At 44.7% G+C, this 16,159-nt stretch overlaps 1 protein-coding gene across 5 annotated transcripts in view; it reads left to right on the forward strand.

Annotated features, from left to right (window-relative positions):
• Positions 1-16,159, forward strand: part of KIF13A (kinesin family member 13A) — a 2,203,773-nt gene that overhangs the window by 1,089,285 nt on the left and 1,098,329 nt on the right. For all 5 annotated transcript variants that reach the window (XM_069613597.1, XM_069613593.1, XM_069613596.1 and 2 more), the window contains one exon: positions 4,963-5,173. In XM_069613597.1, the coding sequence (XP_069469698.1) occupies positions 4,963-5,173 (211 nt within the window). The remainder of the gene's footprint in view (positions 1-4,962; positions 5,174-16,159) is intronic.

The raw sequence follows: 16,159 nt of genomic DNA on the forward strand, positions 1-16,159 counted from the left end.
TGTTGCCCCTGTTCCAGAAATAGAGTTTCCGAATCTTGACTTATTTGCACCCCCTCCGAATTCCAAGTGCCTGCGGTTTGCCTCTTGGGTTGGCCGGAGTCGATGGGTCTCTTGGTGATGTGTTCCAGCTCTGCTGGCACGGCTGCAGGTGTTATGCATATCGTCCTCCACCGTTGCTCCAGTGGACCCTCTGCAAGTCATGGGCATTGGTGGGCTGCAGTCTCGTCCTGATCGCGCTGCACTGCCCGTCGAGGGCATGGGTCCGAATCTGCTGCAGTTGTGTCCCCAAGGACAGGTGCATCTTCCGATCCCCAGCAAGGGGCTTCCTGACGGAGCAGGGCGGGCAGTGGAGCACCTGGATCCGGCCAGGCTGGCCCTAGCACCCTGGTTCCTGATCAGCTGAGACTTCACCATGCTCGGTTCTCTGAGGATAACTGGGACATCATTCAGGAGGCCAGGAGGCCTTCTACGCGGGCTCAGTACAAGAATATGTGGACAGGGTTTTGCCACTGGGCTTGCAACAAAGGGCTTTACCCTCTCACCTGCTCACTGGACGACTTGCTAGTGTTTTCCACACATCTGGCTCATTCCGGCGTTCAGGTCGATAACTGCTGCACCTATTGGGATGCCATTGGAGCCTGCAAGAATTCCCTGGCGCACGTCTTTTAGCGGCCAACCCAGTGGTTAAGGCACAACTTAAGGGGTTGTCCAGGCTCTTTCCTCCGGTAAACGGGCCTCATTGTGTCTGGGACCTTAATGTGGCTCTTGCCGTCTTGCAGCGCAAGCCTTTTGGCTGATGACTTCGGGGGACATCAGGGTGGTTACACTGAAGACTGTATTGCTGGTGGCGCTCACTTCAGCGTACAGGGTCAGCGTTCTGCAAGCTGTGTTATCATGTGAGCCCTTCCCCAAGTTTCATAACGACAAGGTCATCTTGCGCACCCATCCAAATGCTCTGCCCAAAGTGGTCAAACCATTCCATTTGAATCAGGAGATCTGCCTGCCAATGTTCTTCCCAAAGCCACAGTTGGATGCCGAAAGGGCGTTACATTCCTTGGACCCGAAAAGAGTCCTCAAGTTCTACCTCTCTCTGACAAAATTTTTCAGGAAGTCTGAGGCATTGTTCATCTTATTTGGGGGCACGTTCCTCCGGCACCCAGGCTTCCAAAGCCTCTATCACCCATTGGATGGTCCAGCCCATCTCGGAGGCGTACACAGACATGGGCAAACCAGTTCCTGTGGGGATTAATGTCCATGCAGTAAGAGCTAAGGCCACGGCCGTCGCTTTCTAGAGAAATGCTTCCTGGGATGTCATCAGCAGAGCGGCTGCTTGGGCCACTCCGTCGGTGCAGAGTTCGGCTAGGCCGTTCTGACAAACCTTTTTGCATCATCCTAGATATGAGGCAGGTTTTCACAGCCTCAACCTATGGTGTTGTTCGGTGGAATCACCCACAAGGATGGAGGAAAGGGCACGGGACGTATGTGTAATTAAAGTTACTCACTGTAGTGTCTAGAGTACTCCTAGTCCTTAGTTCCCTTTCCTCCATATGTCCCACCCACTTTCCCCCACTTGTATACCAGTGGCTAAAGTATTCAGTATATCCAGGTATTAAAGCGTCTGATATGTTAAAAGGGGACTGATGTGAGGTGCTGGAGGGTGCCACCTCGGGGGGTGTTCCCACACCTCGGTCCGCGCCCCTGTGTGCTTGCATGAATTTAAAGAGGAAGCTCAGCTTTTCGCTGCCAAAGGTTTCAGTACCGTCCCTATGTTGGGGGACCCCCACATGGGATGTGGGAAAGGGCACTAAGGACTATTAGTACTCTAGTCACTGCAGTGAGTAACTTTACTATTGTCAGCACAGTTTCAGATCACCCATGGGAATGACTCCCTCCCCCTGGTTTCTCTGTCCATTTGGTTTCAGACAAACAGTTCTTAACTTCTCTTCTTTAATTGGGCTCACTTGCTATCTACTCTTTACCGAGTACTGCAGCGAGAAAGCTGACCCGTGCGGTATGCAGATTTTGGGTCACTGATCCTGGCTTCTCTTGTTGTTCAGTTTGGCCCACATGGTGCCCTCTCCTGCTAAGTGGGAGCATTTGGAAGACACCTCACTTCCTGGAATGGGTCCCAGACCCCTGCTTATCTCGCTCCCCGATTAAGTACTGTTGGCTCACTCTCCTGCCAACTACTGATGCGAGGGAGATGTCTCACTTCTCGTTGTGGGTCCCAGGCCCCTTTTCTCCCCTTTTTATGCTCCGCTCCCTTGACTAGCTCTCCCGCCAAGTACTGATGCGAGGGAGATGCCTCGCTGCTCGGTGGGGGACCCTGTCCCCTCTCTGGTGGTCAGTGATTTTCATGACTCCACTCGGCCGAGGTAGCACTCTTCTGCTGCAGAACCTTCTTGCTGCCTGCCCTGTGTCCCTACTTTGCCTCCCAATCACCCCTGTAGATCGGTCCTGTACCTGTCGCTAGTGGTCGGGTAGCTCTGGGTCCTTCCTGGGATCGGGTGTCTTCACAGCAGCACTGACGTTCCTTCTTGTCAGCTGGTTGTGTCTGCAGTTCTCTTCTCTGCTTCCAGCTTCCTGTTGCTGTGCCATCGCACGATTCCTCAGGGGTAGTGGCAAGGTTGCCTCTTGCATAACCTTCTCAAGACCCCCATAGCTGCTTACCCCTGTCCGCTGCTCTGCCTGGTTCTTCTTTTCTGCACACGGTTTGAAAGTCACAGGTTCGTTGCGGGCTGAAGGAGAAGACACCTAGTCCTTCTGTTTCCTTTTTATTCCGTAAGCTCCACCCTGGCGCAACATCCACACCTGCAGTGAGAGTTAAGTCAAGTCAATCCTTACTCCTCCTAGGGGCCCTCTCGTCCCAGTACTAGGGCCAGGCAAATCCCTAGGGCTCTTAAGAATCTTCTGCATCCCAGTACCTTCAGCTTTACAGATATTACAGAGGTACATAGATCTATGCTGATCATGGGAGTGTGTGTTAACAGAGGGGTCCAATGACTGAGGGAGTGTGTAGGGTACGGGTGGAGGGTGTATATACCAAGATGTTTTCCCTTGTCTCCAGAGGGCAGGTCTCCTCCCATGAGACCCTCCCCCTGAGTACCACCCGTAGGGGTAATACCGTGTAGCAGCCTCACCACCCTGGCCTCATGGGAAGTGGCTCCACCCGTGGAGAGGTGACAACATCTCAGGATTTGTCACATATTTTTAGTATTAATCGAGTTTACAGATGTTTTCAAAACACGTGCCACAAACCACAGCAAGCACTTTCGTAACACTTCATAGCGTTGGGGAGCAGTTATGAATGTTTTTCCTTTAAAATGCTAATAGATTTGCGGTCTACCTCACATCTTGACATGCTTCAGTGACCTTCTGGAAAAAGGAGAAGTAATATGTTGGCAATCTCTGGGCACTATGACTAGCTTCTACACAGTGAATTACTCCCTTGTTACCATATGTTTGATTCTCCAATTTCTTAACATGTACTTATCATTTCCAGAGTCATGTTTACTGGAGGATTAGTCTGTGAATGCTTTATATAGGATCAAACAGGTTAAGGTGTTGGTTTGCATGCCAGACCATTACTACCAAAAGCGCTGATATCAGTCTGGGAAGACCAGCTACCCCTTCACTTCTTCTAGTTGTTCCCTTCTGATAGCACCTCAGAATATGGCCTGATGCTCATTATCTGGTGCTCTTTTCTGGCTTTGTGCATGGTGTTTCCTCATGTTGTGGTACTATAGTCTGTTCTAAAGATGTTTCCAAACGTCTGGCCCAGAATTCTCCCCAAATTAACCTGGATGGACACTCTTCACAAAATAAGCTCCTCCAAACAGTGCAATCCTGGCTGGTCCAGATTCCAGCTTTCCCTCATGGTTCCCTGTGCATTAATATAATTAGTTCCTGTGGCAGAAATCCAGCAGGCAGAGAATATTCTGGCCTGGCTTACAAGAAGGCTAAATTGACTCCGGACTTTACAATGTTAAGATAACATGATTCCATGCTAATGTCAGAATGTTTGCATCAGTACCTTTGAGCCCTCTGGCAGACTGTATCCATCTGAATGCTTGTTAATTGACTGTTTACAGTCTATAAATGCTTAACACACAGAATGTAACAGTTCAAAACAAATAACTTCTGAGGTCGAAATCCTGCTGGGCATAGTGGATGCTGATTGGTCCTCCTTTAATAAAACGCATGAGAAACGATCAATAAATACCGATACATTTAACCCAGCCATGGTCAGGCTATCTCTGTGTGGACATCCCCGCTGGGGGTCTTCTACATGTTGAAGGATATCTGTCCCCATTCCTAGAAACGTGATGAAAGATAACTACTTCTTGCTGGACCTGCTGTCCTGTTAGGCTTAATTGCATTTGTGTGATTCAGTAATTCTGTTCAGATTAAGGCAAGGGGCTCTAACCTGTGACTCTCCAGATATTCTCGACTACTACTCCCATGATCTCTTACCATTTACTATGCTGCCTATGGCTGATGGGAGTTGTAGTCCACACCTGGCTGAGCAAAGGTTGCAGTGTCTTGACATAGGGTCCTATTAACTAAGAGGGCCTTCTCGTGTACTTCGCTTGACAGTCTCACATCTTCCCTTTTTCTCGTAGAATTGAAACTAAGAGCTTCAATCATATGCATTATAAGCCCATTCGAAAAACGACTAAACTATAGAAATGATTTTACAGTTTGTTGTTATTAACAAGTATTTCAGCTGTCTTCACTTTGGTTTTCTCAACCCTAAAACGTTCTGGTTTACAATTCTTTTAACCACAATTGCTCTGTAAAACATAACAAAATATTGTTGTTTTGCCCCTTTTGGAAACATTTACAATTCTTCAGATGGGTTTACCAAACTAAATAACTGCATTTGTTTTCCGATTGTACTTTTTCAAAGTTAAAAAACCTATATTTAAAATTGTATTTTCTCGCATTTGTTTGTTGTTTCAGATCCAGTGCAAAATATTGTGCAGGTTTTGGAGAAGCAATATTTAGAAGAAAAGCAAAATGCTTTGGAGGAGCAGCGTATGATGTATGAAAGGGAACTGGAACAGCTTCGGCAACAGCTCTCTCCAGAAAGACATCACCAGCACAGCAGCGATAGGCTCCTGTACTCTTCCCAGACCGCTCAACAGAAGCTGAACTTCTGGACAGAGGAAAGGTGAGTGTGGACTCTGGCGAGGTGGGTATTGTTTGAGAAGAGGCAGTGTGTGGTGTTTGGATTTAGAATGGGCACTGCTCAGGGAGAACCCATTAATGTGTTAAATGGTCATTCACTTTTAGAATATCCCTATTTAATAGAAATTAGAATTCTGAAGATCACCATAGTTCGAATATTTCTCCTATCCACCCCAGTTTTGATGTGAACAACTGCGTATTATTGAAACAGGAATGCACTTGTATGAACCCTTTACAGTAGAATTAGTCACAGATGTAGTGATTGGAAGTTCCCCTGGAGTACGTTCTGTCTACGCCTTGCCCCCTCTACTCCGTTAACTGTATCAGTAAAGCTAAACAGATCTTAAGGCCGTGTGCGCTGGAACAGTAAACATTTCTAGGAGATTGTAATTCCAAATGAGCGGTTCAGTACGTGAAAGAGAACGTAAGGATGCTATATTATCATGGATGTATTCCGTAATGGGTATTCCTGGCACCATTGTGTTCATTGAAAATTGTGAACCCTCTCTGGCTCACGGGTGCCTCATCAGTGGCCCGGACGAGTAGTTCACATTTAGAAACCAAACCTGCTATGAATTTAGGTTGTTACTAATGCTAGTTATGGATGCCTTGATCATTAAAATAGAGACCTACATTCAATGAACAAGGGATTACTTGTCAGAAGTGTTGGTTAAAGAAAACTCGGATTCATTGAATTATTTGATCTGTACACCCAAATTAACTCAGGATTCCAAATGACTCATAAGAGCATCATATATCCACAAATTGTAGTAGTCAGAGACTCTTCTTATGCAGAGTTTGGTGTAAAGCTCCTTCTGCATATTACGTTGCAACGAAAGAACACTTTCAGTGCTGTTAAACTTGGGGCAGTATCTTTTGTATGAATGCATTGCATTCCCTTTGGCAGCTGTTAAAGGATTTCAGAGCCCTCACAACAGGAATGTCATTTTGGGGTTGCTAAGTGTCGCAGCTGCGGCCCCCGCTGTCTCCCTTGCTACCCATGACCAAAAATATATATATATATTTTGTTTTTTACCCTGCCCTTTCCACCAGGGCCTACCGATAACGGGCACTCTAGACATTAATCCCTCTTTAGATGCAGCAATCAGCAATGACTGGGATAGAGATGGGCACAGAGAGCTGGGAGAAATGTTCCCCAATGGCTCATTTCTCACCCTGCAAGAAGCTCTCAATCACTTAGGGGGCGAGACCGTTGCTACACAGCAATACAGTAGGCTGCATGCCGACTTCCGTGCAAAGTGGTCTACATTTCCCACACAACCGGAAGTACACCCTTGTACATCCTTTATTACCAAAATACGTAAAATGTATCATTTTCTGTTAACCTTCTGTAACCTGATCCAAAAGTGTGATAAAGTGGAGCCATGCAGAGCCTGTGAACTATGGTCACAAAACATAGGTAATGAAATTGGTGATAAGTTATGGAGGAACGCTTGGTGTCTCACTAAAGAGGTATCCTTAAACTCTATTTTCAGGCTCAAACAGTACAAACTCTTGCATAGGCTTAACCTTACCACTAGACAACCGAGGCACTTTGATCCAGAGAAGGATCCTTGCTGTACCAGATCTGGGCAACTATGGGCTGACTATTATCACATGATCTGGTCGTGCTCTAGCCTACATACATACTGGCAGGGTATAACTGCTGCACTGTCACTGATGGTGGGTTTTGAGGTTCGCAAGCATTCAGATTGGGTACTGCTTGGAGTGTATGGTAAGAAGTCTAAAACCCAGAGGACGTTTCTCCACCTGGGGTTCCTCTTGGCTGAAAGGATGAGTCTTAAAAAGTAGAATCACCACGCCTTGCCAACAATACACAAATGGCTATAGGTCTTGACATGGCCAACACTGGCTATGAATCTACCTAGCGACATATGGGTATGACCGAACTTATGCGCCCCATAGACCAATGGGCCGCAAGTCTAATGTATCCGCTTGCTTCTTCCATGGTTTGTCTTTACTTTTTGTACCATAAATATGTGAATGTTTGCATGTGCAAACAAAATACAGTAAGGCGACGGGTCTAAGCCAACAATATGTGAATGTAACTATGCTGCTAATCACGATAGTGCTTTACCAAGTGTTTCATAAATAAAGTTTGAAAGAAATGCCACAAACACAAAATAAACTAAAACCATGGAAGCAAATGGATTAAGAGAACTGAAAAAATGAAAATCAACAGATTTTTTAAACATTAAGAGTAATCTCATTAAAAAAAACGAGTCTGTTAGAAGCACACTAAACCAGTGTGGCTCCTGCAAAGACAATTGCGTGCGTAACAGTTGCAGTACAGTACCTATCAGTACAGCTCAGTTCACATTTTTTTCAGAATAATATTCTATTAACATATTCGATAAAACAATCACGTGCATAGTCTACATTAAAATTCTCCATAGAACTCGTTGTCACTAGCTTTGACAAACTCCACATCTTACAAAAAAAGAGGATCATTAGAATTAAAAATCATAGATGTAGTGGCTGACGAACCCTTACGTTGTTTCTAATAAAATACGGATGCATCAATTTCCTAGTCAAGTCTAAAAAAAAATGTACAAATCAATAAAACATGCACAATGTCTTCATCACAGCCTGGCCTGCATGAGCATTTTTTTATTGGTGTCCATCCAAGCTATACAAGCCTTCAGGGGCAGCACATTTAACCTGGTCCTCAGCAGTATTCTCCTTAGCTCCGGGTCCTTAATTTTATTTATATCGTTTTTGGGTTCTACACCGATTTGCGTTCTGAACCATTTCAGCAAGGGCACATTTTTAATACGAGTCCAATTTTCACTTAATTCTATTTCCATTGCCCTGCTTTTAAGAATTGTCTAGCGCTGACATTTGGCACACTAGAAAACACTGCAATATTCCCAAACGTGCATCTATTAAGTTATTCCCTTTCTGCACCATCAGTACAGGCCTCGCTCACCAACACACGCAACGCATACAGTGGAGTGAGCAGCGTTGAAAGATTACATCACACAGAATGCTACTGCTGCGCTGATTCCTGTACACTAATGCTATGCCACATTGATGCCTTAGCAAAGATGTAAAGACGTGTCACGCGCAGAACATCTCTAACGTGAACAGCAGCAGTGCAAGCTTCTCTCTACAGTTAGAGTAGAGAAAGCCTCACAAAAATGGCCATGTATAGCATAAGCATTAGTAGTGCATGCTTCCTCTTAGCATACTGAATATACAGTAGTGCAAACCCCCATCATCACGCTCAGTAAACATGTGCATAGCAGTGTAAGCTTCTCTCATGTATAACACCGGTATAAAACAGGTAGGAGCAGTTCAAAATCCCAACGCACACAATGTGTAGAGCATGTGGTGCAGAATTATCCTCCCTCCCCCCCCCCCCACACACACACACACACAATGGAGACAGCATGATCAGTGACACATAGTATGAATGTAAAAGTCGACAACTAGATCTTTCCACCAAAAGCACAGGTACAGCATCAGTAGTACATGTTCAGCGTCACACACAAAACCGAACAAAAAAAACGAGTGCATTTTTTTAGACACTATTCCCAAGTGCGCAATCCATCATCTCTGATGATATGACATTCCAGTGGCGGCTGGTTAATGTATTAGTTGGAGACTTTTTCCATGAAAGTGCACTGACGACCAGGTGTAGCGAGGTGTCCGCAGCCAAGAGGCATTCGGGGTGTTCACCCCATGAATATTTTTTAAACAATGTTTTTAAACGGTTTATTTTACAGAACACTTTGCTAAAAAATGGGAAAAACCCCCATAGATTACAAGTTGTGTGCAGTAAAACATGAACACTGAGCCTTTTCCAGCACATTTGCATGATGCTTTTGCCCTCAATATATGCAATTTATGTAGTCTATGCCTTCTGACCATATCAGATTTCATTCTTCCCCCTTTCCGAGATTAAAGTAGCAGTCCCCTCCAGCATTTTGCATGGCAAAATCAAGAAACTTTTTTCTAGCACATATAAGTGTTTAAGTGGCGATGTCTTTTAACTTATCCCAAGGAAGACTGCGTTTTGCTGCTTGGACAACAGGAAGTTTACTTCCAGACTATTTTTGCTGTAGAATTATGGGAAATTGCGCAGTGCAGGAGACAGCTTCTATTTGTTGGAGGCTCCCACGATTTGCGGGAGACTTGGTTGCCATGTCTGCTGTCAGCAGGTGGTAAAGCCTGGCGAAACCGGGGCGTCCTAATCTGGAATCAACTTCTGCATTCTCTTTGGGCAGATGCTGAGTTTACAGGTTGTAAAAAGCTTTTTAAAACTTTTTGTTCTGGGCATATATTGGTCTACGTGTTTCTCACTATATTGGTTGTCCATACAGTTTTCCATTCCAGCAGGAACAGGTTGTCAGTGTTTTATTTCCTTATGGTTGTTGGCACTATACACACTGCTACATATGGTGATCCATTCTTGTATGAAATGTATATCATATTACAGTGATATCGTAGCCATATTTTTCTTAGTGTACTGGAACAATGCTACGTGAAGCCACTTCCTGTTTTGTGAAGGGGTGAAAGGTTGTGTGCTATCACTTCCTGTGATGTCACTTGGGGATGGGGTCAAATGACATCACAACATATGTCTTCAGAGGTCAAGGGTCGTGTGATGTCACTTCCACTGCCCCAGGCATTTTGGTGAAATGTCCCTGCCGCACAAGGACTAGAATTCGAACCTTAGCGCAGGGTATTGCCAGTTTTTCATCACCTCAGTACTTTGTGTCCTTAACCCATTCAGACTCGAGGGACAACATGCTGTGCCATGGTTTTTGGTAACTCTGAATGTTTTACCTATAATCTATTTGAAATGTTACAGGAATAGTTCACTGCAGGAAAATGAGTACACGAGGCTTGGTTCAACACCTGTGTATGTAGCTCATGGTCTACTAAAGTTCAGTATCTGCATTTGAAGATAGATTTTATATTTCAAATATTTTCTTTTGCAATGCTTGCAAGTTGGAGATCTGGGCTAGCCTAATCGGACACAGCGGTTTAAACAGTACTCTTTGGAATTCTACATCTTTCCATCACATTCTTATCACCCAGTATTCTAATTTGTATAAGAAGCCTGACAGAACTCTGCCCCCACACTGTTCAACTACATCTTGTAAAGGTCTACATTTGCCAATTGCTTTACATTCCAATTCACACACCACCAGATTTCCAACAACAAGGGCTTCTCTAGAAGGCCTCAGTGGAACATAGTGTGACCATCGTGAGCGAGAGCCAGAACCGCTGACTTCATAAATAGCTTCCATTAGGTTCTCAGTCCAATCTATTTTGTGTGGCTACATTGAGCACATGGAATGGATGTCGCTCTTGAGAACTGTACTTGGAGACCCTGGACCTAGAACATACATGTTCATTTCCACCTCCTCTGCAGCCTTTGTGTTCCCAGCTGAAGCGCCTTATTGTGTGAATCCCTGTCCCAGAAATGGGAGCACCATGTTGTTGCTGAAGACCAGGGATTTTGTTTTATTCATTGACTGAAAATGCACTCTTCATTGGCCTGTACTGCAGTATTAAGTCCTGACTGGATCACCCACTGACCTGTCCCTATGGATCAGTATTGTGTATACCTGCTGCTGTTTTTACATCCACTGTCATGAGGCTATTATACTGCCGGTCTTCAACCTAGTCTGCATCACAGGCCTTGTCCTTCCACTGCCAGGGGTTTTGACTTCCGGCTCTGTTGCCTGGAACCATAAGTGACCAGTGGAGAAACCTGACATTGGAACTCTCCTCTGCACTTTCATTCCTGGCCCTTTTCTTCACACTCTAGCAGCCTTGTTTCCCTTTGTGGTCCTCTGGCTCCTACACAATCGCTGGTTCTGGTCTTCAGTGCCCAGGGGCTTCGCCTGCGGAACTTTCTTCTGGGCACCAAACCCATCACTCCGTCTGCCTTCGAATCTTGGATACACCTCTGCAATCTTCCTGGCAAGCCCTCTTCTTTATTGATTCATGTTCTGCATCTCCTCTGGTAAGGTTTTATCACAGCTCGAAAAATCTGCCATAAAAATTGTCTCTGCTGCATCACTCCTTCCAAGTTGCTAACTTTTAAAAGTTCCAAATTGCAACAGGGAGCTTTTCCCTGTCGGTGGCCTTCGGTTTCTACAGGCAAACTTTTACACTAGTCCAAGCAATTCTAAAGTGACTGAACTGTTTACTTACCTGTCAAGAGTTGTTGAATACATATTTGCATTGTTGCCTTGTATCCCTTTGTTATGTTATGTTGTTATGTTAAATCATGTATACAGCGCCAAAGCCCTTGGTCGTCCAGGCACTAATCAGTACCGAGGCGTTTGAGATATTCTGCAGTTCCTACCCTACACAAATAACCTGGTTTTCAGCAGTTTCCTAAACACCAGGTGGTTTTCCTCTTTCTGCATGGATTCAGGCAATACATTCCATGCTGAAGCTGCCAGAACCGGAAAGGAGTGCCCTCTTCCCTTTGCTCTAGTTTCAGAAGAAAAGCTTTTCCTGGTCGCAGATTCCTCATAGTTTGGTATACCACTAGCCTATCCCTAAGGTACTGGGGGGCAATACCCAATATACATTTGTGAGCCAGGGTCAATATCTTAAAGGCAACTCTAGCTGCCACAGGCAGCCAGTGTAGCTCTTTCCTGGCTACAGATATTGGGTCTTTCCGTGTCAGATTATACACAATGCGGACTGCTGCATTCTGGGTTGTTTGCAGTGTTTGAATGGACTTTTTACTTTCTGCTCCCAGAAGGGAGTTACAGTAGTCCAAGCGTGACAGAATGACTGCTCTGGCCAACTTGGCACAGTTCTCTTTAGTAATCATTGGTCCGATTAACCTTAGAATTCTTAGATAGTAGTTGGTATTTCTTGCGATCCCTTGGACCGGGGCATCAGCATTAAGGCATGCCTCCATATAGACACCAAGAGTTTTGTCCTTGGCCACTACCGGAATTCGGTTCTTCTCTATAGAGAAGCTTTCAAATGACTGATTTTAACTTTTCCTTGCTTGTCTGGAGCCATAGATCATTAGCTCAGTTTTGGCCACGTTCAAAAATACCCATTTAGTAGACATCCAGTTCTTGATTTCCTGGTATATGTTTTTGAGCTTCTCTTGATCTGAGTAACTTCCATTCAACTCCATTGTGAGCTGAAAGTCATCAGCATAGTGGCCGTATGTATATATTAAAAAGCAGGGGTGACAAAGAAGCCTCCTGGGGGAATCCACACATCAGAAGAATTGCCTCTGAAGCATTATCTCCCCAGTACACCTTTGATCTACGTCCCTCCAGAAAAGATTGTATCAAAACAATTGCTTTTTCCGAGAGCCCCCCTATCACTTTAAGCCTCTCCAATAAGATTGGATGGTCTAAGATATCAAACGCTGCCGAAAGATCTAAGCGTGTTAACAACCCTAATCCGCTTTTTTCAAAGCTTCCAGCATTTGTGTTTGTAAATCAACTAATGCACTCTCTGTGCCGCGAGCACATCTAAATCCAGATTGTTTCTTACGATATATTTCAGCAACTTCCATATGTATTTGGAGTTGGGTGGCCGCAATCTTATCAACTAATTTAAGCATGAGTGATGTGTTTGTGATTGGACACAGGTTCGTGGCATTCATCGGGTATAAACTTGTTTCTTCACCAGGGGAGTAACTGCCACATCTTTCATAAGCTGTGGGATAGTACTATGTTTGAAGGAGGAGTTTACAAATCTGCAAAGGAAGGGAATAAAAATATCTTGACGTTCAAATATGACTGTAGAGGGTACTAGGTCTCCTGGGCAGTTGGTCGGATGCATGTTTTTAAGGGTTTCTCTGATTTCAAGTATGTTGTTCTCCTTGAAACTAAAACCATCAGTTGATATCCCCTGATTTACGCTCTTTTGGCCAGAGGCACATATTTCATGTATCCTTTTTTGAGGTTCATCCCTAGAATTGTTCTTTATAGTGGCTGCTTTCCGACCCTCTAGTTCTTTCCTAATCTTGTTCTAAGCTATGAGGAGTTTATCCACGAAAACCTGTTGTACTCGGTCACAGTCATCCTTAGAGGGATTTATCTCCTGTGTCAAGACTCTGTGTTTTTCCCATGATTTAAAGATTCTGAAAAGTTCTTTAGTTTGATTCCCCGCTGAAATACCCTCTCAAACAGATTTGGTTCGTGAAAAGGTTTATATACAAGGGTTAAACCCACCGATCATATCAAGATGCAGAACATAACTGACCCTTTGCAGTGTATCATTCTCTTAACTCTCTACATTCTAGATTCTCTCTTCCTACAAAGTTCCATGTTCCATATCCATTGCTACCTGCACATATGAACAAACATAGTCTACATACTATATAATTAATACATACATAGGAAACTTATACAATAAAATACTACACAACCTCCCTTCTTTGAACATATATACATTCTGATGTCGAACATTACATAAAGTATATGAAAACAACCTTACTGAATATGGATACCAATTACTTTGTCTTTAACCATAAATGGAATTATTGCAACACCTGTAATGAACATCCCAATATAATTGCAGTGCACAACAAATGAACTTTCAACTCACATAATCTTTGAGATACAAGGGTCTTGTACATACTCGTTTATTGCGACCATTCTTAGAAACTTGTCTCTCACTGTCTCGTTCTACCTCCTTACCGTTGCTAACATGGTTTTTACTACTGGACTCCTGTTTTGAACACCTACATACTCTGTTGAGATTCCAAACTCTTCCATCTGATATTTTGATGGCCCCATGGAATCTTTTTAACAGTATGAATTGGATCTAACCATTTAATCAAACCTCTGGCATTGAACCCTGGGAGTTTTATTCTCACCCAATCGCTTACTTAAAAATGAGTCTCTCTAACAGCATTCCTCACATCAAACACTTTTTTGCTCACTTTTTCACAATCAATATTCTTAACACATGCCCTGCCCAACTGTTACGCTCACCTGGCTCCCACAGGGGCGTCGATCTGAACTGGACAGCTGCGGTCTCCACCAATGTAACGCGTAGTGCCGAGATGACAGACTGGACTGGCCCACCTAGCTTTGTTTGCTTGGCCCGTAGGAATATTCTTCTGCAAATGGAGAAAGGGAATTAACCACCCGTGGAGTTGAGCGTTAATCCTCCCCCACTCCCGCTGTTCTCCCCGCTGATCACCTTTGATGTCCCCTCTTATAGTCTCACCTGATGGTTTGGAAAGATGGGCTCTCCATCCTGCATAGAGTGCAGGGGCGCGTAGATAACCAGTTGCTTCACTGGCTCGAAGGAATTGGTGAGTTCCAGAACAATATTGACTCCGAGATTCCGAGCAAGACGCTGTAAGTATGTAGTTTGTAAGAGTTCAAATGCCTGACTTTCACTCTTGTCCGATTCCTTGCAGGTTGCAGCTTGACCCTAGCGAAGAGTTCCTCGTGGCAACCGGTAATATTCAGGTAAGGATTTGTATTATCCAACACAGTTCGATAAAATAATGTCACTATGTAACCTGTTGCTTTCTCCCTTATTCAGGTGCTGAGAGAAAGTATGAAGTCTCGGGGAATAATGCCTCCGGCGGTAAAATCAGGTAAGTCTATTGTGGTGCGGAGGTTTCCCCTTGTTTGTCCCTTGTTTCACCCCTTGCTGTCCTTTTGTTTCCCCTTAGGGGCCGGGGTTCGGCGAAGCTGCAGTGGAAGCTGCGCCGACCCGTGAAGAGGAATAGTACCCCGGTGGTAAAATCAGGTAGGTCTATGGGGGGGTAACTAATATTGCCTCTGTGTATTCCCTTGGCTCACCTTGCTGTTCTTGTCTTCCCCTTAGGTGCCGGAGTGCGGCGGGAACATGCAGGAGGATGCGGTGGAATGTGAAGATGCTGCGAAGGCCGGTGAGTTCATCGCGGCGCTGCAGCAGGCGAGGCGACGCGCATAAAATAACTTCTTTCTTCCAGCTCAATGGCGCGATGGATCGGGAATTCACGTAAGGATCAGAGGTATTGCTCTTGTTCTAACCTTTTCTCCTTCTTATTCCCTTTTTCTAGGAGCTCCATACTCGAGGCGGCCGTGGCAGAAGACTGGATGCAGACTTGCAGGCACGGTGAGCGTTACACTGCTGGATGCAGAATAACGCGAAGCATGTGCTGGTCTTCGGCCGTGGTTTAAATAGCCTCTAAAGTAGTCCCGGGTAAGTATTCCTCCCCAGCCCCACCCGAGTAAAAAAAAATAGTCCCTAGGTAAAGTAGTCCCTTCTAAGCCTCTTTTGGCTTGGAGCTCTTGCAGCATGGTCTGCATCAGGTAAGTTTGCAGCATGGTCTGCATCAGGTAGGTTTTAATCTATGAGCCTGGCACCTATGGCGCCAGGACTGACTCTCCATATGAGCCTGGCGCCATAGACGCCAGGACTGCACCCAAATAGCCCCTAGCAGGGGTTGATCGGCTTGCTTGGGATAACTTGATGCCTGCTTCCGGGGTTGCTGGACTTGGTCTGGGTCCCCGGGGGTAGGCATCATGACACCAACTATGCAGGACATATCCTTGTATTATGTTTCCTAACCCTTACTATTTCAAACTGAGAAATTCCAGTAGTGGAATGTGGCGTGAATCTATGTGCGGTAATGGTATCTTCAACTGCTTCCCTCTAATCGGTATTGTTAGCCAATGCACCACTAATACTATTTTTGATTACTTTGTTGAACCTCTCCACTATTCCAATAGTTTGGGGTTGATAAATAGAGCTTGTCCTCAGCTCAACCCCATTTTCCTTCAGAAACAAATTCATTTCTTGTGAAACCAATTGCACACCGTTGTCAGTGATTATTGTGGTTGGATAACCTTCAGTTTCAATTTGTTTATCTGAAACGCAATAACATCCTTCGAACAAATGTTTTGTACCCACTCAACTTCTACCCACCTGGACAACATATCAATAAGCAGCATACAATATTTCAAAGTACCTTGACTTCTTATGCGACCTACAATATCCA

Source organism: Ambystoma mexicanum, chromosome 5p (genome assembly GCF_040938575.1).
Source record: "Ambystoma mexicanum isolate Mex_15411 chromosome 5p, UKY_AmexF1_1, whole genome shotgun sequence".
In the NCBI taxonomy this organism is placed as follows: Eukaryota; Metazoa; Chordata; class Amphibia; order Caudata; family Ambystomatidae; genus Ambystoma; species Ambystoma mexicanum.